This window comes from Heteronotia binoei, chromosome 21, assembly GCF_032191835.1.
Source record: "Heteronotia binoei isolate CCM8104 ecotype False Entrance Well chromosome 21, APGP_CSIRO_Hbin_v1, whole genome shotgun sequence".
Classification (NCBI taxonomy): domain Eukaryota; kingdom Metazoa; phylum Chordata; class Lepidosauria; order Squamata; family Gekkonidae; genus Heteronotia; species Heteronotia binoei.
Window position 1 is genome coordinate 6,749,142 of NC_083243.1, and position 23,881 is coordinate 6,773,022.

At 51.8% G+C, this 23,881-nt stretch overlaps 1 protein-coding gene across 9 annotated transcripts in view; it reads left to right on the forward strand.

The window, feature by feature from the left end:
- TRIM9 (tripartite motif containing 9) overlaps positions 1–23,361 on the forward strand; it is a 116,000-nt gene extending 92,639 nt beyond the window's left edge. For 4 of the 9 annotated variants that reach the window (XM_060261162.1, XM_060261165.1, XM_060261163.1 and 1 more), the window contains 3 exons: positions 9,693–9,996; positions 21,372–21,534; positions 23,194–23,361. In XM_060261162.1, coding sequence (XP_060117145.1) covers positions 9,693–9,996; positions 21,372–21,534; positions 23,194–23,256 — 530 coding nt within the window. In that variant the 3' untranslated portion in view covers positions 23,257–23,361. Of the gene's footprint in view, positions 1–2,211; positions 2,248–5,247; positions 5,272–9,692; positions 9,997–21,371; positions 21,535–23,193 lie in introns of all 9 variants that reach the window. The other 5 variants (XM_060261160.1, XM_060261164.1, XM_060261161.1 and 2 more) reach the window with 2 other exon arrangements.
- Positions 23,362–23,881: the final 520 nt, after the last annotated feature.

The following is a 23,881-nucleotide window of genomic DNA, read 5'->3' on the forward strand; positions in this document are numbered from 1 at the left end:
TAGTCCCATCAGCAGCGCCTGCCTGATGTTAGCTGGCGGAGAACAGCCCCGGGCATTTTGTTTTCTTTCCACCTCATGATTTGGAATGAGGAATGATGCTGTTTTTTCATTGCTCGGCTACGCAGCGAGGCCTCGGCTTGGAGTCCCCCTTTTTGGTTTTATTCCTCCTCCTCCCTGCCTCTCTCTCTTACCCCCCCCTTGTGTTTTTCTATGGGTTTTGCATCTCTAATGCTTTTGTGAGACTGGCTTTCCTGTTCCGTCTTCTGCCTCGTGTCCGATGAACAAAGAGCTAATGGTTTTGTCTGCTTACCTGTACGTGGAGTTTGTATCTTTGGAGCAACCTGGTCTTAAGCTGGGCAGAGAGGGATGGGGGGAAGCGGAGTCCTTAAAATGTTCGTTTTGATGCTTTTCCCCACTGCTCTTACCATGATTTAAGGAGAACCTGCATACTGGGAGAACACCCGATTGCCACAAAGGTGGTTTCTCAAGACGACTGGGGAAGGCAATGGCACACCACTCCATTAAAAAGTCTGCCATGAAAACATTGTGAAAGCAAGTTTACCCCAGAGTTGGAAATGACTGGTGCTTGCACAGGGGACCTTTCCTTTCCTGCATACTGGGAGAACACCCAATTGTCACAAAGGTGGTTTCCCAAGATGACTGGGGAAGGCAATGGCAAACCACCCCGTAAAAAAGTCTGCCATGAAAACATTGTGAAAGCAACGTCACGCCAGAGTCGGAAACGACTGGTGCTTGCACAGGGGACCTTTCCTTTCCTGCATACTGGGAGAACACCCAATTGTCACAAAGGTGGTTTCCCAAGATGACTGGGGAAGGCAATGGCAAACCACCCCGTAAAAAAGTCTGCCATGAAAACATTGTGAAAGCAAGGTCACCCCAGAGTCGGAAACGACTGGTGCTTGCACAGGGGACCTTTCCTTTCCTGCATACTGGGAGAACACCCGATTGTCACAAAGGTGGTTTCCCAAGCTGGTTCGAGGCCAGATTCATTTGGAAGGATGCCCTCCAAAACTCCTATAAACAGAGCTGGACGCACAAACGTCTGCTCTGTCTCTGGAACGCCAGGCTGCCAACCTCCTGGTGGGACTTGGTGCTCTCCTGAAATGTCAGCTGATCTCCGCTGTACAGAGATCATTTCCCCTGGAGAAAATATCTCCTTTGCAGGGTAGGTTTTCTGGCACTTTGCCCAGCTGAGGTATCGCTCAACTGGGGTTGCCAAACTCCAGGTGGAAGCTGGAAATCTCCTGGGATTATAACTGATCTTCAAATGACAGATCAGTTCACCCGGAGAAAATGGCTGCCGGTCTTTTTGGATAAGACTTCTGCCTGATGTGCTGGAGAGCTGAGCTTTTACAATTGCAGAAACCTTCCCCTGAGAAGCACATTAGAAGATCCCTGCTGGATCATACCACTGAGAGTCCATCTAGTCCAGTATCCCGTCTCACACAGGGGCCAACCAGTTCTTCTGGAGGGCCGAACAACAGGACACAGAGGTCAAGGCCTTCATAAATACATCAAAGGAGCCCAGCTGGATCAGACCAGTGAGGGTCCATCTAATCCAGCCTCCTGTCTCCCACAGTGGCCAACCAGTTCCTCTGGAGGGCCAACAACAGGGCAGAGAGACTGAGGCCTTTAGAAGAACATCAGAAGAGCCCTGCTGGATCAGACCAGTGAGGGTCCACCTAGTCCAGCCTCCTGTCTCCCAGTGGCCAACCAGTTCCTCTGGAGGGCCAACAACAGGGCAGAGAGGCCGAGGCCTTCATAAGAATGTCAGAAGAGCCCTGCTGGATCAGACCAGTGAGGGTCCACCTAGTCCAGCCTCCTGTCTCCCACAGTGGCCAACCAGTTCCTCTGGAGGGCCAGCCACAGGCACAGAAGCCAAGGTTTTCATGAGAACCTAAGAAGACCCCTGCTGGATCAGAAAAGGTGTCCATCTAGTCCAGCCTCCTGTCTCACACAGTGGCCAACAACAGGGCAGAGAGACTGAGGCCTTCCCTTGATGTTGCCTCTCCAGGCTCTGGGATCCAGAGGTTTAGCCTCTGAATGTGGACAGCCGGGTCTTCCGATTTTTGACATGGATCTGGCAGTTTGTTCCAGCCACGTTTTGATAGCGCTTCGGAGGGATTTCTGTTGTGTGGGTGGGGTTGTATTTCCAAGTGTCGACGTGTGAAATGTAGTATCTCTTTGTAGGTTTTGATCCTCAGTCAGGACCTTTCTCTCAATTAGGCAAGTATATTTATTCCGCTTCTGGGCCCTCGGGCCCTTGTCTCCCCTTTCCCTGGTTTTCTCATTTGCTTCTGATGACCGTTGGATCTGAGGACATGTCCTTCTGTCTCAGGGTTGCCAAATCCCCAGCTTCCGCGATGACGTCACCCGGAAGTGACATCATCAAAATGGCGGCATCCGTGTGGGGCCGCTCTAGGCATTTCCGGGGAAACTCTATGGTTTCCCCAGATGCTCTAGCCATTTGGGAAGTTGAAACTCTATGGTACCTATTGTAGCATAGAGTTTTCCCTGCCGGATCGGGGGCTTGGCAGCCCTAACCTGTCTATACTTGTTTGTAGTGTGTTTTTTTTAAAACTAATGTGTACCGTTTTTGATTTCAAGAGGAGAAAGTTTTATTCCCCTGATCTGCTCAGCTTATTGTAAAAAGCAGATTTTGATGCCCAGTGAATGTTTGGAATTCATTTCCGAGGATTTTTTCTTATTTCATTCCCTCCAGTAGAGGAAACACCATACATTCCTCTCTCCCTTTGAACTTCACTGGATGAGTTTTGAGCCTGCCTGTAGAATCTGGGCTGGGAAAGTAAGGGTCTAGGTTTCTGCAGGACTCAAAAGAACATAAGACCAGCTCTGATGGATCAGACCAGGGAGGGTCCATCTAATCCGGTCTCCTGTCCTTCACAGTGGCCAACCACTTCCTCCGGAGGGCCAACAACAGAACAGAGAGGCTGAAGCCTTCATAGGAAAATCAGAAGAGCCCTGCTGGATCAGACCAGTGAGGGTCCATCTTGTCCAGCTTCCTTTCTCACACAGAGGCCAACCAGTTCCTCTGGAGGGCCAACAACAGGGCACGGAGGCTGAGGCCTTCATAAGAACATCAGAAGAGCCCTGCTGGATCAGACCAGTGAGGGTCCATCTAGTCCAGCCTCCTGTCTCACACAGAGGCCAATCAATTCTTCTGGAGGGCCAACAACAGGGCATAGAGGCCGAGGCCTTCCCCCGAGAAGAACATCAGAAGAGCCCTGCTGGATCAGACCAGGGAGGGTCCATATAGACCAGCCTCCTGTCTCACACAGTGGCCAGCCAGTTCCTCTGGAAGGCCAAAAACAGGGCAGAGAGGCTGAGGCCTTCCCCTGAGAAGAACCTCAGAAGAGCCCTGCTGGATCAGACCAGGGAGGGTCCATCTAGTCCAGCCTCACACAGGGGCCAATCCGTTCCTCTGGAGGGTCAACAACAGGGCACTGACTGCCTCTGGTAGACCTCTCTCCCATGAATCTATCTCATCTCCCTTTAAAGCTGTCTATGCCTGTGGCCATCACTACCTCTTCTGGACACAAATTCTGTCGCCTATTCCCCCCCCCCCTCCAAAAATCTGAATATGACACAATGGTAGGTCAGAAGCTCAAGTGGAATTCCAGTCAGGGAGAGAGAGAGAGAGAGAGAGAGAGAACAAGGCAGAGAGCGGTGTTCTTGGTTCGTCCAATGAAAATATGCCAGCTGTTGAAGGAGACCTTTCTGTACCAGAGATCCTAGAGAGCTGTTACCAGAAAGCAACACTGAGCCTGGGGATGCTAGCCTCCAGGCGGGACCTGGAGATATCCCAGATCTCCAGGAGAGATCAGTTCCCCTGTAGAAAATGGCTGCTTTGGAGGGTGGACTCATAAGAACATAAGAGAAGCCATGTTGTATCAGGCCAATGGCCCATCCCGTCCAACACTCTGTGTCACATAAGAACATAAGAGAAGCCATGTTGGATCAGGCCAATGGCCCATCCAGTTCAACACTCTGTGTCACATAAGAACATAAGAGAAGCCATGCTGGATCAGGCCAGTGGCCCCTCCAGTCCAACACTCTGTGTCACATAAGAACATAAGAGAAGCCATGTTGGATCAGGCCAATGGCCCATCCAGTCCAACACTCTGTGTCACATAAGAACATAAGAGAAGCCATGTTGGATCAGGCCAATGGCCCATCCAGTCCAATGCTCTGTGCCACATGGTGGCCAAAAAACCCAGGAGCCATCAGGAGGTCCACCAGTGGGGCCAGAACTCCACAAGTCCTCCCACTCTTGCCCCCCCCCGCCAGCACCAAGAATACAGAGCATCACTGCCCCAGACAGAGAGCTCCAACGATAAGCTGTGGCTAATAGCCACTGATGGACCTCTGCTCCATATGTTTCTCCAATCCCCTCTTGAAGCTCCAGAGAATTGTACCTTACTGAGTACCTTGCTGGGAAAGTCCCATCTGGTCCCTCCTATTTTTTGAAACATTGGTGGGCAACCAGGAAAAGAGTCAGTAGGTAGCAGCATTGGGGACTCCTGGTCTTTAGCTTTCTATGGAGACACAGTGGCCAGGTCAAAGATAAGTTCAATCCACAATCCACAACAGCTGAGCAGGGATTCATGGACGGCCAAAAAGATAAATGTGAGAGAGCCAGTTTGGTGTAGTGGATAAGTGTGCTCACTCTTATCTGGGAGAACCAGGTTTGAGTCTTCCACTTGCACCTGCTGGAATGGCCTTGGCCTTCCACTTGCACCTGCTGGAATCAGCCATAGCTCCAGCAGAGGTTGTCCTTGAAAGGGCAGCTTCTGGGAGAGCTCTCTCAGCCTCACCACCTCACAGGGTGTCTGTTGTGGGGGAAGAAGATAAAGGAGATTGTGAGCTGCTCTGAGACTCCAATGTTGTCTTCTTCTTCGGCTTTTATTTTCTTTTTTTCGAAAAAAGAAGGGTGCATTTTTTGGAATGAGTCTTTTTGGCTTTGTGCATCCTCTTTCTTCCATCGCCGCACGTGAACGTGGTCTTAGGTGTGTTTTTATGTATACCTGTGCAGGGTTTCTGTGAACCTCCAAACGATGTACTGCTTTTTTTGTGTGGGGCGACGGACATGCCTCCGGATGAACGCTGTCCAACCCGCCGGGCAGTCTTGTCAGCCCCTGTTTATAATGCCCGATTTTGCTTCCTGTGTGTTTTTCTTTCATGCCTCTCTCTGGGAAATGACTACAGTCGATATTAAAAAACTGGTAGCAGGTAGGAAATTCTTGAATTCGTGGTTTGGGGTGGGGTGGGGTGGAGGTGCCAGGAAATCATACTGGCTGGTTGGAGATGTTTATTTTATTTATTTATTTTTAAAAATACATGTGGCATGGCCAAAGAAGTGTGCTCCTTTTGTGTCAAGAAGACGGTGTCTTGTCCGCGCTAATTCTTGTCACCCAATCAAAATTGTGGAGCTGGAATTTGCACTTCCTGAAATCGCTCTCGGGAAGCTCCACGGCCCCTCAGGGCTTGTATGGAGGCTCCTTCGTCCTCTTCTGTATTAGAAACGGACAGAGAGCATTAGGGTTTGTAGAATCTTTCGGGCTCAAGTGCCGTGTTCTACTGGAGAAAGTTTTCCTTCCAGACGTTTCGTTCTCAGCTGCGGAGAACATCCTCAGTGGCGTTGCAGCCGGAGCAGGCGCTCAGACCTTCTTGGCTGCTGTGCATTGAGTGGGGCCAGGGCTGCTGAAGAGCTGCTATTTCTAGGCAATATTGCCCTTTCACCACACCCCTCCAGCCTAGAAATAGCAGCTCTCCAGCAGCCCTGGCCCCACTCAATGCACAGCAGCCAAGAAGGTCTGAGCGCCTGCTGCGGCTGCAACGCCACTGAGGATGTTCTCCGCAGCTGAGAACGAAACGTCTGGAAGGAAAACTTTCTCCAGTAGAACACGGCACTTGAGCCCGAAAGATTCCACAAACCCTAATGATGTTACCAGCCGTGAAAACCTGAAATCTTTGGGCAGAGAGCATTCCAAGCGGGAACCCCTGTTTTAGATATCATATACATATGAGGACCCTGCCCTGGATGACATGGGATAGCCCCATCTCCTCGGATCTCAGACGCTAAGCAGGGTCAGTACTTGGATGGGAGCCCACTAACGAAGTCCCGGGTTGCTACGCAGAGGCAGGCAAGGGGAAACCAGCTCTATTCATCTCTTGCCTTCGCCCGGGTGGCCCAGGCTAGCCTGACCTCATCAGATCCTGGAAGCTAAGCAGGGTCTGCCCCGGTTAATACTTGGATGGGAGACCACCAAGGAGGTCTAGGGTTGCTATGCAGAGGCAGGCAAGGGCAAACCACCTCTGTTCATCTCTTGCCTTGGCCCGGGTGGCCCAGGCTAGCCTGACCTCATCAGATCCTGGAAGCTAAGCAGGGTCTGCCCCGGTTAATACTTGGATGGGAGACCACCAAGGAGGTCTAGGGTTGCTACGCAGAGGCAGGCAAGGGCAAACCACCTCTGTTCATGTCTTGCCTTGGTCTAGATGACCCAGGCTAGCCTGACCTCATCAGATCCTAAAAGCTAAGCAGGATCAGACCTGGTTAGCACTTGGATGGGAGACCACCAAGGAGGTCTAGGTTGCTACGCAGAGGCAGGCAAGGGCAAACCACCTCTGTTCATGTCTTGCCTTGGTCTAGATGACCCAGGCTAGCCTGACCTCATCAGATCCTAAAAGCTAAGCAGGATCAGACCTGGTTAGCACTTGGATGGGAGACCACCAAGGAGGTCTAGGGTTGCTACGCAGAGGCAGGCAAGGGCAAACCACCTCTGTTCATGTCTTGCCTTGGTCTAGATGACCCAGGCTAGCCTGACCTCATCAGATCCTAAAAGCTAAGCAGGATCAGACCTGGTTAGCACTTGGATGGGAGACCACCAAGGAGGTCTAGGGTTGCTACGCAGAGGCAGGCAAGGGCAAACCACCTCTGTTCATGTCTTGCCTTGGTCTAGATGACCCAGGCTAGCCTGACCTCATCAGATCCTAAAAGCTAAGCAGGATCAGACCTGGTTAGCACTTGGATGGGAGACCACCAAGGAGGTCTAGGGTTGCTACGCAGAGGCAGGCAAGGGCAAACCATCTCTGTTCATGTCTTGCCTTGGTCTAGATGACCCAGGCTAGCCTGACCTCATCAGATCCTAAAAGCTAAGCAGGATCAGACCTGGTTAGCACTTGGATGGGAGACCACCAAGGAGGTCTAGGGTTGCTACGCAGAGGCAGGCAAGGGCAAAGCACCTCTGTTCATCTCTTGCCTTGGCCTGGGTGGCCCAGGCTAGCCCCATCTCATCAGGTTAGAGGCAAGCAAGGGCAGACCACCTCTGCTCTTCTCTTGCCTTGGCCTGGGTGGCCCAGGCTAGCCCAGTATTATCAGCTCCTGGAAGCTAAGCAGGGTCTGCCCCGGTTAGTACTTGGATGGGAGACCACCAAGGAAGTCCAGGGTTGCTACTCAGAGGCAGGCAAGGCAGACCACCTCTGTTCTTCTCTTGCCTTGACCTGGTTGGCCCAGGGTAGCCCAGTATCATCAGCTCCTGGGTGCTAAGCAGGGTCAGCCCTGGTTAGTACTTGGATGGGAGACCACCAAGGAAATCCAGGGTTGCTGCGCAGAGGAAGGCAATGGCCAGCCACCTCTGTTCATCTCTTGCCTTGGCCTGGGTGGCCCAGGCTAGCCCGACCTCATCAGATCTCAGAAGCTAAGCAGGATCAGCTCTGGTTCATACTTGGATGGGAGACCACCAAGGAAGTCCAGAATTGCTACGCAGAGGCAAGCAAGGGCCAACCACCTCTGTTCTTCTCTTGCCTTGACATGGGTGGCCCCAGGCTAGACTGATCTCCTGCATGCCGTCTCCCCAAGCCTGCTTTTCTGTGGTTCCCCCTTTGGATTGGCCAGTTGGTAAGGCTGGTTCCAGGTTGGGGACGGGGGGCTCGGGCAGAGAGTGCTCATGGGCCCCTTCTGTGCCTGAACTGGTTGCACCTCGCTCCCCTCCCAACCTGTGCCCCCCTCCAGGTGCTTGTGTGTCCTTCCCCTGTTTGTGAACCTTCATCTGCAGTCACAGCTGCCCGCGCTTTGCCTAAGAGCACCAGGCGATGCATATAGTTGATGCCACTGTGTCTGGCAGGAGCACCACGGTCCCGCGTAACCTGTATGCTCTTCCCCAGCAAGGGCTTTTTTTGTAGCAGGAGCTCCTTTGCCTTTTAGACCACACATCCCCCTGACGCAGCCAATCCTCCTGGAGCTTCCAGGAGGCCTTGTACGAAGAGCCCTGTAAGCTCTTGGAGGATTGGCTACAGAGGTGGAATTTTAGCAGGAGCTCCTTTGCCTATTAGGCCACCCCCTCCTGACGCAGCCAATCCTCCTGGAGCTTCCAGTAGGCCCTGTACGAAGAGCCCTGTAAGCTCTTGGAGGATTGGCTACAGAGGTGGAATGTTAGCAGGAGCTCCTTTGCCTATTAGGCCACACCCTCCTGACGCAGCCAATCCTCCTGGAACTTCCAGGAGGCCCTGTACAAAGAGCCCTGTAAGCTCTTGGAGGATTGGCTACAGAGGTGGAATGTTAGCAGGAGCTCCTTTGCCTATTAGGCCACACCCTCCTGACGCAGCCAATCCTCCTGGAGCTTCCAGTAGGCCCTGTACGAAGAGCCCTGTAAGCTCTTGGAGGATTGGCTACAGAGGTGGAATGTTAGCAGAAGCTCCTTTGCCTATTAGGCCACACCCTCCTGACGCAGCCAATCCTCCTGGAACTTCCAGTAGTCCCTGTATGAAGAGCCCTGTAAGCTCTTGGAGGATTGGCTACATCAGAGGTGTGCGGCCTAATAGGCAAAGGAGTCCCTGCTACCCAAAAAAGCCCTGCTGGGCTCCTATTTAGCTGGGAGCATGGGTAGGTGAGCCCTGATTTGCAGGTGGGGGAAGGGTAGACAGTAGGCCAGGTGTGTGGATGTGGGGGGCCTTTGCCCTCTGCCCCATCTCACCGTATGCTGACGCTGGCCAATACTCCCTCTAAGCTCTGGAGTCTTGTGCGCAGAAATTCTGCTTTGTGAGCTTCTCACATTCAAGTTCTGAGCTCCAGTATAAGTATTAGACCCATTCCCCCCTAGGCTTGTTCCGGCGTCAGAGTTCTCCCCTCCCCGCAACGCTTCCATCCGATTTCACACAGGCTGCTGTGGGGCTGCGACTCGCCCCACCTCTTTCCCGTGGCAAGCAGAACCCAGTTTTCAGAGACCCTTGCTTGCCACGGGAAAGAGGCGGGGTGAGTCACAGCCGCACGGCAGCTTGTGTGAAATCAGATGGAAGCGTCGGGGGGGGGGGGGGGAGGGGAGCTCCGATGTCGGAACAAACCTAGTGGGGAATCGGTCTTAGTATGCCCTGGGGCCATTTTTCCTGCGCTAAGGCAAAAATGTGCGATCCAGAGGCTAAAAACCGTGAGCTAGCTCAGACGAACTCAGCTTAGAGGGAACACTGACGTCGCTGACCGCAGCTGCTTGCCCTTTTCCCAGAAGCGCTCTGAAAGCCCAAACTGCCTGGGCCTTATCCGGCACCCCTCCCTGCATGGCAACGTGCACCCGTCCACCTTCCCATCCCTCCCGGGCATCCCCCATTTGCCTTCCTGCTACTAACTCGCCTGCCCCCCCCCTTGTGTATGTTTCCAGTGGCCTGGTTCTCCTTCGATCCCAACACCGCCCACTCTGACATCATCTTCTCCAATGACAACCTGACCGTCACTTGCAACAGCTACGACGACCGGGTCGTGCTGGGCAAGACCGGCTTCTCCAAAGGGCTCCACTACTGGGAGCTGTCGATTGACCGCTACGATAACCACCCGGACCCCGCCTTCGGGGTGGCTCGTGTTGACGTTCTCAAGGATGTCATGCTGGGGAAGGATGACAAGGCCTGGGCCATGTACGTGGACAATAACCGGAGCTGGTTCATGCACAACAACTCCCACACCAACAGGTACGTGGTCCCGGGCCCTCCTGTCCGATTGACGCTAGGCTTGCCGGCCCCTAGCACCCGATGGGGGATCCTCCGGTTTTGTAGGTTCTTCCCCACCACCAGCCAGAAGACCAGCAGGCGGGGGCAGGACAATAGTTACAGTGGGGCCTGGGGGGGCCACGCCCACCCTCAGGGCTCTTTTTGTAGCAGGAGCTCCTCTGCATACCCTGTTTCCCTGAAAATAAGACCTACCCAAAAAATAAGCCCTAGCGGGATTTCTATTCATTTGTTAAATATAAGCCCTTCCCTGATAATGACCTAGTGATGGGTGTGGCTATGCAGCGTATCTGCATAGCCACGCCCTGCATTTCGGAGCAGAGTGGTAAGGAAGACTGAAATACCTTTTATCTGCTACAACTGTATTTGAATAAATGTAGATTGTTGTATCATACTTAATAAAAAATAAGACATCCCCTGAAAATAAGCCCTAGCGTGTCTTCTTGAGGAAAAACAAATATAAGACAGTGTCTTATTTTGGGGGGAAACACGGTATTAGGCCACGCCCCCTGATGTAGCCAATCCTCCAAGAGCTTACAGTAGGTTCTATACCAGTGTTTCCCAAAGTGGGCGATATAGCCCCCTGAGGGGCGCTGGAACGATCCAGGGGGGGCGGTAGTAGCCTTGGGTGCAACTGGGGGGCGGTGAATAAAAATAAGAGGGCGGTGGAAGCATAAAGAGAGGAGAGGAGAGGAGAGGGTGGGAGGTGTCAAAACATCATGTTTCTGTGTCCAGAATTTCTAATTTAGAGAAAAATTCCAATTAACAGAAATAGAGGGTTCCTTTTTGTCTGCTACTTAGTGCGAATTCACCCAATTAGACTAGTAATGAGGACCAGAACTCCGTCCAATTAAAATATATAAGAAGGATGCAGTTTATTTACAAGACAGAATAAAAAATAGCGGTGTACAGACAAACAAGAAACACAGAAACAAAAAACCTTCCTAGTCTATCCTAGCCAATACTTGTTACAGCTAGCAGCTTCTCAAGGTTGCTTGCAGTTTCTCTTTAGCAACACAACACAGTTTAAATCAGGACAATGGGAGCATTGAGGCAATTGCACAGACCTCTCAGAAGAGTTCCAACCTGTGGCTTTCTCCACACAAAGTTTTCTGCAGACCATCAAACTTCTTACAGTCCTCTGGCTACCAGTTGCTTGCTTCCGTTGATTTCAACCAACTGCAGTGCCCCAGACACAGTGTCTTCTGCAGGGCCAGCACATGGGAGTAGGCAGGGTAGGCAACCACCTAGGGTGTGCTGCTGGGCACCCCCTTACTTCCCCTTCCCATGTGGCACAATTGTGCCAGCCAGCAGGCAAGCCAAGAGCCCTGGGTGGTTTTCTTCACAGGGCAAACGTTGCCTGCGCTTGTTGAAGGCTTCCAAGGAAGCCTCCAAAGAGCACCCCATTTCACTGCTGCCTGCTGCTTTCAGGTTAAAAGTGGCTGGGTGGCGGCACCTTCCCATTGCACTAGTTGGGGCTGACGAGTGCAACTGCAAGCAACCTTGAGAAGCTGCTAGCTGTAACAAGTATTGGCTAGGATAGACGAGGAAGGTTTTTTGTTTCTGTGTTGCTTGTGTGTCTGTACACCTCTTTTTCTTGTTCTGTCTTGAAAATAAACTGCATCCTTCTTATATTTTACTTGGACAGAGTTCTGATCCTCATTACTAGTCTAATTGGGTGAATTCGCACTAAGTAGCAGACAAAAAGGAACCCTCTACTTTTGTTAATTGGAATCTTTTCAATCCGAAAACAGCAGGCAGCAGTAAAACTGGGCACTCTTTAGAGGTTTCCTTTGAAGGCTCCGACAAGCACAGACAACGTTTGCCCAGTGAAGAAAAGCGGCATTGCGGCAGCGCTTGTGTGCATCACCCGGGACTCTGGGCTTGCCTGCTGGCTGGCGTGATGACATCATCACCGGCATGCGAAGAATATCCCCCCTTAGGAGCACACGGGGGGTGGCGGGGTGCGCGTGGGGTTCTGCCTAGGCTCTGGCCTTCTGTTCCTCTTCTTGAGTTTTGATATTTTACTAATCCACTTATATCCCTGATTGGGTGTCAAACTGCTAGAATTGTGCAACCAATATGGATCAGAGGTCCATCAGTGGCTATTAGCCACAGTGTGTGTGTGTGGATGGGCCATTGGCCTCATCCAACATGGCTTCTCTTATGTTCTTATGTGACACAGAGTGTTGGACTGGATGGGCCATTGGCCTCATCCAACATGGCTTCTCTTAGGTTTCTTATGTGACACAGAGTGTTGGACTGGATGGGCCATTGGCCTAATCCAACATGGCTTCTCTTATGTTCTTATGTGACACAGAGTGTTGGACTGGATGTGCCATTGGTCTGATTCAACATGGCTTCTCTTAGGTTCTTATGTGATACAGAGTGTTGAACTGGATGGGCCATTGGCCTCATCCAATATGGCTTCTCTTAGGTTCTTGACACAGAGTGTTGGACTGGATGGGCCACTGGCCTGATCCAACATGGCTTCTCTTATGTTCTTATGTGACACAGAGTGTTGGACTGGATGGGCCATTGGCCTGATCCAACAGGGCTTTTCTTATGTTCTTATGTGACACAGAGTGTTAGACTGGAGGGGCCACTGGCCTGATCCAACATGGCTTCTCTTATGTTCTTATGTGACACAGAGTGTTGGACTGATGGGCCATTGGCCTGATCCAACATGGCTTCTCTTATGTTCTTATGTGACACAGAGTGTTAGACTGGAGGGGCCACTGGCCTGATCCAACATGGCTTCTCTAATGTTCTTATGTGACACAGAGTGTTGGACTGGATGGGCCATTGGCCTGATCCAACAGGGCTTCTCTTATGTTCTTATGTGGACACAGAGTGTTAGACTGGATGGGCCATTGGTCTGATCCAACATAGCTTCTCTTATGTTCAATCGTTGGTACAAAACAACCAATTTAGCTGAACCCATCTAAATCTTCTGTCAAATACCTGTTAAACTAGATGGCCTCCTGTCCTTGTCAGCGGGAATTGAAATTTCAAAAATTCTCTGTGAATGCGAATGTTTCCATAGCTGATTTTTATAAAATAATTTTAGAATTGCACGCTTCATAGTGTCTTTTTTACAACAGCTTGGTTGACTCTGTGTGCAAATATGTCACGGCATCTTTTAGTCCACTTCTTGAAGGTAGATTTTCATGGGGGCGCTGAGTAATTTTTTTTCTGAAAAGGGGGGTGTTAGGCTAAATAAGTTTAGGAACCTCAGTTCTAGAGCAGGGGTGGCCAACGGTAGCTCTCCAGATGTTTTTTGCCTACAACCTCCCATCAGCCCCAGCCAGCATGACCAATGAGGCCCTGATGCTCTGTATTCTTGGTGCCTGGGGGCAACAGCGGGAGGACTTCTAGCCCCACTGGTGGACCTCCTGATGGCACCTGAGTTTCTTGGCCACTGTGAGACACAGAGTGTTGGAGTGGATGGGCCATTGGCCTGATCCAATATGGCTTCTCTTATGTTCTGATGAGGGGATGGGATAAACATCTGGAGCAGAGGTTCATCAGCCGCTATTAGCCACAATATATAGAGGGAACACTCTATCTGGGCAAGTGATGCTCTGTAGTCTTAGTACTTGGGGGGGCAACATTGGGAGGGCTTCTGGAGTTCTGGCCTTGCTGGTGGACCCTCCTGATGGCACTTGGTTTTTTTTTGGCCACTGTGTGACACAGAGTGTTGGACTGGATGGGCCATTGGCCTGATCCAACATGGCTTCTCTGATGTTCTTATGTCTGGGGCAGGGATGCTCTGTATTCTTGGTGCTGGGGGGGGGCACAGTGGAAGGGTTTTAGCCCCACTGGTGGACCTCCTGATGGCGCCTGGTTTTTTGGCCACTGTGTGACACAGAGTGTTGGACTGGATGGGCCACTGGCCTGATCCAACATGGCTTCTCTTATGTGACACAGAGTGTTGGACTGGAGGGGCCACTGGCCTGATCCAACATGGCTTCTCTTATGTGACACAGAGTGGTTGGACTGGAGGGGCCACTGGCCTGATCCAACAGGGCTTCTCTTATGTTCTTATGTGACACAGAGTGTTGGACTGGATGGGCCATTGGCCTGATCCAAACAGGGGCTTCTCTTATGTTCTTATGAGCCATCCAGGAGGTCACCTCGTCTCTCCTTGAGTGACAGCTTGCTCAAAGTGAAGGAATAGGCCACACTCAGCTCCTTGTTGGACCACAGTGCAATCCGAAGGGCTCCCTAGATGGGTTTCCAGGTCACAGGGATCAGAACCCCTGGAGAAAATGGCTACTTTGTTGCATTATTCTTTGGGTTGCCAACTCCAAGTTGAGAAATACCTGTAATTTTTAGAGGGTGTGCCTAGGGAGAGGAGGGAGCTCAGCAAGGCATAATGCCATAGGGACCACCCTCTCAAGCAGCCACTTCCTCGGGGTGGGGGGGGTGGGGGGGACTGATCTCTGTCATCTGGAATCAGTTGCAATTCCAGGAGATGCCCAGGCCCCGCCTGGAGGTTGACAGCCGCTGAGGTCCTTCTCCAACCTGAACCCAAGCTCCACCCTCAAATCTTTGGGAATTTCCCAGCCTGGAGTTGGCAGCCATCGGGCTCTCCGATGTCACCTGAGCCTTTGCAAGTTGGTAGATGTAATATTAGCTCCTGGCCAGCTGGTGGCACTGCTGCGCAACAGAAAAATAATCTACTCCCTCTTCATAGGCTGGAGCTAGGCGGAAAACATTCATTTCACTATTTGTTTGCTGATTTATACTCTGCGTTTCTCCCCGATGGGGGTCACAAGGGGCTTACATTCTCCTCCATATTATTGTCGCAACCCTGGGAGGCAGATTAGGCTGAGTGACTGGCTCAGGGTTCCCAGCCGGCTTCCATGGCAGAGTGGAGGTTCAAACTTGGGTCTCCCAGATCCTAGTCAGAGACTACAATTGCTACACCGCACTGGTGGTCTGCTGGTTCGGCATAGAGGGCCGAGGCCTTCATAAGAACATCCGAAGAACCCTGCTGGATCAGGCCAATAGTCCTTCTAGTCCCACATCCCGTCTCACACAGGGGCCAATCAGCTCCTCTGGAGGGGCCAACAACAGGGCTGAGAGGCTGAGTTCTCCTCCTGATAAGAACATCAGAAGAGCCCTGCTGGATCAGGCCAGTGAGGGTCCGTCTAGTCCAGCCTCTTGTCTCACACAGTGGACAGCCAGTTCCTCTGGAGAGCCAACAACAAGGCAGAGAGGCCGAGGCCTTCCCCTGAGAAGAACATCAGAAGAGCCCTGCTGGATCAGACCAGGGAGGGTCCATCTAGTCCCACATCCTGTCTCACACAGGGGCCAATCAGCTCCTCTGGAGGGCCAACAACAGGGCAGAGAGGCTGAGTTCTCCCCCTGAGAAGAACATCAGAAGAGCCCTGCTGGATCAGGCCAGTGAGGGTCCGTCTAGTCCAGCCTCTTGTCTCACACAGGGGCCAGCCAGTTCCTCTGGAGGGCCAACAACAAGGCATAGAGGCTGAGGCCTTCAGAAGAACATCAGAAGAGCCCTGCTGGATCAGGCCAGTGAGGGTCCATCTAGTCCAGCCTCTTGTCTCACACAGTGGCCAACTAGTTCCTCTGGAGGGCCAACAACAGGGCAGAGAGGCTGAGGCCTTCATAAGAACATCAGAAGAGCCCTGCTGGATCAGGCCAGTGAGGGTCCGTCTAGTCCAGCCTCTTGTCTCACACAGTGGCCAACTAGTTCCTCTGGAGGGCCACAACAGGGCAGAGAGGCTGAGTTCTCCCCCTGAGAAGAACATCAGAAGAGCCCTGCTGGATCAGGCCAGTGAGGGTCCGTCTAGTCCAGCCTCTTGTCTCACACAGTGGCCAACTAGTTCCTCTGGAGGGCCAACAACAGGGCAGAGAGGCTGAGGCCTTCATTAGAACACAAGAAGAGCCCTGCTGGATCAGACCAGTGAGGGTCCATCTAGTCCCGCATCCTGTCTCACACAGTGGCCAGCCTGGAGGGCCAACAACAGGTCAGAGGCTGAGGCCTTCCTCTGAGAAGAACATCAGAAGAGCCCTAGAATCCTAGAGTTGGAAGGGACCTCCAGGGTCATCTAGTCCAACCCCCTGCACAATGCAGGAAACTCACAAACACCTCCCCCTAAATTCACAGGATCCTCATCGCTGTCAGATGGCCATCTAGCCCCTGTTGAAAAACCTCCAAGGAAGGAGAGCCCACCACCTCCCGAGGAGGAAGCCTGTTCCACGGAGGAATCGGTCTAACGGTCAGGAAGTTCTTCCTCATGTTGAACAGAAACACTTTTGATTTAATATCAACCCATGATTCTGGTCCTACCTTCTGGGGCCATATGACAGCCCTACAAGGACTTGAAGATGGTGATCCTATCACCTCTCAGCCGCCTCCTCTCCAGGCTAATGCCTAGCTCCTTCAACCCTCCCTCATAGGACTTGGTCTCACCATCTTCGTCGCCCTCCTCTGGACCTGTTCCAACTTGTCTCTATCCTTCCTAAAATGTGGTGCCCAAAACTGAACACAAGACTCCAGGCGAGGTCTTACCAAAGCAGAGTAAAGTGATACCATCAACATCACGTGATCTGGACACTAGACTTCTGTTGATACAGCCCAAAATTGCATTTGCCTTTTTAGCCACCACATCACACTGCTGACTCATGTTCAGCATATGGTCCACTAAGACCCCGAGATTCTTTTCGCGCAGACTACTGCTAAGGACAAGTCTCCCCCATCCTATAGCCATGCATGGGATTTTTCCTACCTAAATGCAGAACTTTACATTTATCCCTGTTAATATTCTTTTTATTGGTTTTAGCCCAGTTTTCCAGCCTGTCAGGGTCATCCTGTATCCCAGGGGTGGCCAACGGTAGCTCTTCAGATGTTTTTTTTGCCTACAACTCCCATCAGCCCCAGCCAGCATGGCCAATGGCTGGGGCTGATGGGAGTTGTAGGCAAAAAAACACCTGGAGAGCTACCGTTGGCCGCCCCCTGCTGTATCCTGTTTCTGCCCTCTTCTGTGTTTGCAACCCCTCCCGATTTAGTATCATCTGCAAATGTAATAAGCATTCTCTCTATTCTCTCATCCAAATCATTGATAAAGATGTTGAACAAAACAGGTCCCAGGACAGATCCTTGAGGGACTCCACTTGTCACTCCTCTCCAAAAGGATGAGGAACCATTCACAAGCACTCTTTGGGTGCGATCTGTCAACGGTATCTAACGGATCTAACGGTAACAGGATCCAAAACCACATTTTACCAACTTGTCAACAAGGATAGTATGTGGAACCTTATCAAAAGCCTTACTGAAATCAAGATGATGTCTAGAGCATTCCCCAGATCCAGCAAGGTGGTGACTTTCTCAAAAAAAAGAGATCAGGCTAGTCTGACATGATTTGTTCTTGAGAAAACCATGCTGGCTCTTAGTAATCACATCCATTCTTTCTAAATGTTCCAGGACCGACTGTTTGATGATTTGTTCTAAAACTTTTCCAGGTATAGACGTTAAGCTGACAGGTCGGCAGTTACCCGGATCCTCTTTTTTTCCCCTTCTTGAAGATGGGGACAACATTCGCCCGCCTCCAATCTTTTTACGGGGTGGTTTGCCATTGCCTTCTGCAGTGTTCTACAGTTCCCCCCAGCAAGCTGGGTACACAAACACCTCCCCCTAAATTCACAGGATCTTCGTTGCTGTCAGATGGGCCATCTAGCCTCTGTTTCAAAACCTCCAAGGAAGGAGAGCCCACCACCTCCCAAGGAAGCCTGTTCCACTGAGGAACCACTCTAAACTCACAGATACCTCCCCCTAAATTCACAGAATCCTCATTGCTGTCAGATGGCCATCCAGCTTCTGTTTAAAAACCGTGAAGGAAGGAGAACCTACCACCTCCAAGGAAGCCTGTTCCACTGAGGAACCACTCAAACAGTCATAGAATCATAGAATCCTAGAGTTGGAGGAGACCTCCAGGGTCATCTAGTCCAACCCCCTGCCCAGTACAGGAAACCCACAAACATCTCCCCCTAAATTCACAGGATCTTCATTGCTGTAAGATGGCCATCTAGCCTCTGTTTCAAAACCTCCAAGGAAGGAGAGCCCACCACCTCCCGAGGAAGCCTGTTCCACTGAGGAATCGCTCTAACGGTCATAGAATCCTAGAGTTGGAAGGGATCTCCAGGGTCATCTAGTCCAACCCCCTGCACAATGCAGGAAACCCACAGACGCCTTCCTCTAAATTCACAGGATCTTCGTTGCTGTCAGATGGCCATCTAGCCTCTGTTTAAAAACCTCCAAGGAAGGAGAGCCCACCATCTCCCAAGGAAGCCTGTTCCACTGAGGAATCGCTCTAATGGTCAGGACTTTCTTCCTAATGTTGAGCCAGAAACTCTTGATTTAATTCCCAATCCATTGGTTCTGGTCCTACCTTCCGGGGCCACAGAAAACAATTCCGCACCTCCTCTAGATGACAGCCCTTCAAGTACTTGAAGATGGTGATCGTATCACCTCTCAGCCGCCTCATCTCCAGGCAAAACATCCCCAGCTCCTTCAACCTTTCCTCATAGGACTCGGTCTCCAGACCCCTCACCATCTTTGTCGCCCTCTTCTGGACCCGTTCCAGCTTGTCTGTATCCTTCTTAAAATGTGCCAAAACTGAGCAAACTAGCTTCCAGGTGAGGCCTTCCCAGAGCAGAGTAAAGAGAAGAGACTTTGCCCGCTCTTTCCAACTCCGGGGCTGTAGGATTCTCTGAAAACTGCATTTTGAAGCCGCGAAGAGAGCTTGGGAAAGAGGCGGAGCAAGTCGCAGCTCCGGGGCAGTTGCAAATCGCTGATGCCAAGGAAATAGGCTGGAAGCACGGTAAAAAGGAGCTTGAGAGGTAGAAGGTAGTGGGAATCGGCCTTCATTTCAGGAGGGTAGCTGTGCGCATTGCGATAGACAGCTAGCACCTTTGAGACCAACAAGACTTTTGAGGTATAAGCTTTTGGGAATCAATTCTCAAGCTGGTCTATTGTTTCACGTAAGAGCCACATCGGTAATGTCAGGCAAGAGCTGGAAGTAAAGACACAGGAAGGAAGGAAGGAAGGAAGGAAGGAAGGAAGGAAGGAAGGAAGGAAGGAAGGAAGGAAGGAAGGAAGGGAGGGAGGGGAGGGGGAGGGAGGAAGGAAGGAAGGAAGGAAGGAAGGAAGGAAGGGAGAAAGGGAGGAAAGGGAGAAAGGAAGGGAGGAAGGGAGGGAGGGAGGAAGGAAGGAGAAAGGAGGAGAGAAAGGAAGAGAGAAGAGGAAGGGAGGGAGGAAGGAAGGGAGAAAGGAAGGAAGGGAGGGAGGGAGGGAGGGAGGAAGGAAGAGAGAAAGGAAGGGAGGAAGGGAGGGAGGGAGGAAGGAAGGGAGAAAGGAGGAGAGAAAGGAAGAGAGAAAGGAAGGAAGGGAGGAGGAAGGAAGGGAGAAAGGAAGGAAGGGAGGAAGGAAGGAGGGAAGGAAGGGGGGAGGGAGGGAGAGAGGAAGGGGGGAGGGAGGAAGGAAGGAAGGGAGGGAGGGAGGAAGGGGGGAGGGAGGGAGGAAGAAGGAAGGAAGGGAGGAGGGAGGGAGGAAGGAAGGAAGGAAGGAAGGAAGGAAGGAAGGAAGGAAGGAAGGAAGGAAGGAAGGAAGGAAGGAAGGAAGGAAGGAAAATAGTTAAGAACATAAGAGAAGCCATGTTGGATCAGGTAAATGGCCCATCCAGTCCAACACTCTGTGTCACATAGTGGCCAATATATGTGTGTGTACACACACACACACACACACACACACACACATATATATACATACTGTGCCTAAAGCCACCGATGGACTTATGCTCCATCACGTTGGGGGAGGGAGAGGTAGAAAGAAAGCAACTTTATCTTTAAATGCATTCTCCAAGCTGTGGGATGCCTTGACTTGGGAAAAGGAAAGGAAAGGTCCCCTGTGCCAGCACCAGTCATTTCCAACTCTGGGGTGATGTTGCTTTCACAACGTTTTCATGGCAGACTTTTTATGGGGTGGTTTGCCATTGCCTTCCCCAGTCCTCTAAGCTTTCCCACCAGCAAGCTGGGGACTCATTTTACCGACCTCGGAAGGATGGAAGGCTGAGTCAACCTCGAGCCGGCTACCTGAAAACCCAGCTTCTGCCGGGGATCGAACTCAGGTCGTGAGCAGAGCTTAGGATTGCAGAACTGCAGCTTTAACACTGCGCCATGAGGCTTAACTTGGAGAAGTGATTTAAAGAGAGAAATGTCTTCTCCAGGCTGGCCAATGGGGCGGTGGGGGCTTTGAGAGCCACACAATATGAGTGAAAGAGCCACATGTGGCTCCAGAGCCACCGTCTGGCCACAGTGGTGTATCTGACGAAGGGAGCACTGGAAAGCCCCTACCCCGAAAATTTGGTTGGGCTCCGCGGTATTATTGGACTTGAATCTAGCGGTTTCCTTCTGTTTTCCTCATTATATAGTCATAAAAAACATAAGAGAAGCCATGTTGGATCAGGCCAATGGCCCATCCAGTCCAACATTCTGTGTCACACATAAGAACATAAGAGAAGCCATGTTGGATCGGGCCAATGGCCCATCCAGTCCAAGACTCTGTGTCACACATAAGAACATAAGAGAAGCTATGTTGGATCAGGCCAATGGCCCATCCAGTCCAACACTCTGTGTCACACATAAGAGAAGCCATGTTGGATCAGGCCAATGGCCCATCCAGTTCAACACTCTGTGGCCTACACACACACACACACACACACACACACACACACACACACACACACTGTGGCTAATAGCCACTGATGGACCTCTGCTCCATATTTTTATTCAGTCCCCTCTTGAAGCTTTCTGTGCTTGTAGCTGCCACCACCTCCTGTGGCAGTGAATTCCACATGTTAATCACCCTTTGGGTGAAGAAGTACCTTCTTTTATCCGTTCTAACCCGACTGCTCAGCAATTTCATCGAATGCCCATGAGTTCTTGTATTGTGAGAAAGGGAGAAAAGGACTTCTTTCTCTACCTTCTCCATCCCATGCATAATCTTGTAGACCTCTCTCATGTCACCCCGCAGTCAACGTTTCTCCAAGCTAAAGAGCCCCAAGCGTTTCAACCTTTCTTCATAGGGAAAGTAGTCATGTTGCTTGAGACTCCAGGGTGGTACAGCCCTCACCCAGGGATGGAAAAGCTACTGCCATGCATAAGGGTATACTCCGTGCGTAGCTGAATTCTACCAGTGCAAACCCATTTCTCTGTTGCCGGGATACATTGGCGAGCTCTGCAACAGAAAACGCCTTCCAGTCGCTTTCCTTGGCTGTTTTGCTCACGCTCTGACTTGCTCTCTTCCTTGACAGGACCGAGGGAGGCATAACCAAGGGGGCTACGGTGGGCGTCTTGCTCGACTTGAGCCGGAGGACCTTGACTTTCTCCATCAATGAAGACCAGCAGGGGCCTGTCGCCTTTGAGAACCTGGAGGGCGTCTTCTTCCCCGCCGTCAGCCTGAACAGAAATGTCCAGGTGAGGCCTGGGAGGGATGGGGGGGGGGCGGGGCTGCAAAGAGAGAAGGTGGAGGCTGTCATTTATGGAGTGGGGGTGTGCCGCCATCCAATGTTGGAGGGAGGAAATCCGGTTCAGAGCAGAAGGACTAGAACTCAGAGCTGTAGGGAGAGATGGAGAAGCCAAGAAGGTGCAGAGACAACAGACAGGAACCTGTGAAAGCTGGGCTTCCTCCATCCCCACCTAGGGAGTAGAAAGCCTATTAGAAACCTCAGAAGAGCCCTGCTGGATCAGACCAGTGAGGGTCCATCAAGTTCAGCCTCCTGTCTCACCCTGGAGGGTCAGCAACAGGGCAGAGAGAACATCAGAAGAGCCTGCTGGATCAGACCGGTGAGGGTCCATCTAGTCCAGCCTCCTGTCTCCCAAAGTGGCCAGCCAGTTCCTCTGAAGGGGCAACAACAGGGCAGAGAGGCCGAGGACTTCATGAGAACATCAGAAGAGCCCTGCTGAATCAGACCAGTGAGGGTCCAATTAGTCCAGCCTCCTGTCTCACACAGTGGTCAACCAGTTCCTCTGGAGGGCCAAAAACAGGGCATAGAGGCCGAGGCCTTCATAAGAACATCAGAAGCAGCCTGCTGGATCAGACCAGTCAGGGTCCATCTAGTCCAGCCTCCTGTCTCATACACTGTGGCCAGCTAGTTCCTCTGGAGGGCCAACAACAGGGCATAGAGGCCGAGGCCTTCATAAGAACATCAGAAGTGCCCTGCTGAATCAGGCCAGTGAGGGTCAATCTAGTCCAGCCTCCTGGTTTGCAGCAGAAAAGCCATATTTGAGTTCAGTCACACCACAGAGACCAACAAGATATTGTGGGCAGAAGCTTTTGAGAGTCAGAGCTCCCTTCATCAATGCTAGAGAAGGTAGGGGTGCCAGTTTCCGGGTAGTGCCTGGAGATCTCCCAAGATTACAACCAATCTCCATGCAATGGAGGTTATTTTCTCTGGAGAAAATGGCCTCTTTAGAAAGTGGACTGTTTAACATTATACTCGGTTGAAGCTCCTCCCCTTCCCACGCCCTGCCCTCTTCAGGCTCCGCCCCCAAATCTCCTGCTATTTCCCAACCCTAAATGATTAGGCATTGTGATTGCAAAGGGGCTTTCAAATGCTCCCAAGACTGAACGGTGCAACCTTTGGTGTCGTGGTGAAGTGCGCGGACTCTTATCTGGAAGAACCGGGTTTGATTCCCCACTCCTCCACTTGCAGCTGCTGGAATGGCCTTGGGTCAGCCATAGCTTTGTCAGAGGTTGTCCTTGAAAGGGCAGCTGCTGGGAGAGCCCTCTCAGCCCCACCCACCTCACAGGGTGTCTGTTGGGGAGGAAGGGAAAGGAGGTTGTGAGCCGCTCTGAGACTCTGTCCTTGAAAGGGCAGCTGCTGTGAGAGCCCTCTCCAGCCCCACCCACCTCACAGGGTGTCTGTTGTGGGGGAGGAAGGGAAAGGAGATTGTGAGCCGCTCTGAGACTCTGTCCTTGAAAGGGCAGCTTCTGTCAGAGCTCTCTCAGCTCCTCCCACTGCACAGGGTGTCTGTTGTGGGGGAGGAAGAGAAAGGAGACTGCGAGATGCTCCGAGTTTCCGATTCAGAGCGGAGGGCAGAATATAAATCCAGTGTCGTCTTCTCTGTTTGCAGGTGACACTCCATACCGGCTTGCCCGTCCCGGACTTCTACCATTCGCGGGGCACCATGCAGTGAGGACGGAGCGCGCGGTGGGCACCGCACCGTCTGGCTTTTTTTTCTCAGGACACACCCAGAGAGCTGTGCGGATTTCCTTCTGGAACTGACCTCAGAGGAAGAAGCAGGAGAACATCTGTTGGGCCAGAGTCTCCAGGCTGACGAACGCCAAATGCGAAAAAAAAAAATAAGGAGAAAAACAAATAACCATCCAGGGAAGAGAAAGGACAAACCAGACTGCGCCCCTTACAGCTCTGCGGCAAACCCCTTCGCTCTCTCCGCCGCCCCCCTGCCCCTCCCCTTGCTCTGTGTGCATCGGCTTTGCTGTTTTGTGCTTTCGGCCAAGAACCAAGTCCTTGGGCGACCCGAGATCGGACCTCCCCAACCACGTTTGGATTTTGTTTGCGTCCCCGGCGTGAATTTCCCTTTTCTGCCCAACCTAAAGCGGCTGCTGCCGATGCGGCTGAGCGGGTTTAAAGGCTTCTCCGTCGAGGGAAGCTCCCCTCCAACGTGTTTGGGTTATGTCACACATGATGATGACACAAATGCTTTGGCGGGGGGGGGGGAGGAGAAGGAAGAAACGGGGAGACCGACGGTGCGTCCACGAATGCTCCCAGCATTTCCAGAATCTAACCGGCTGCTCCTC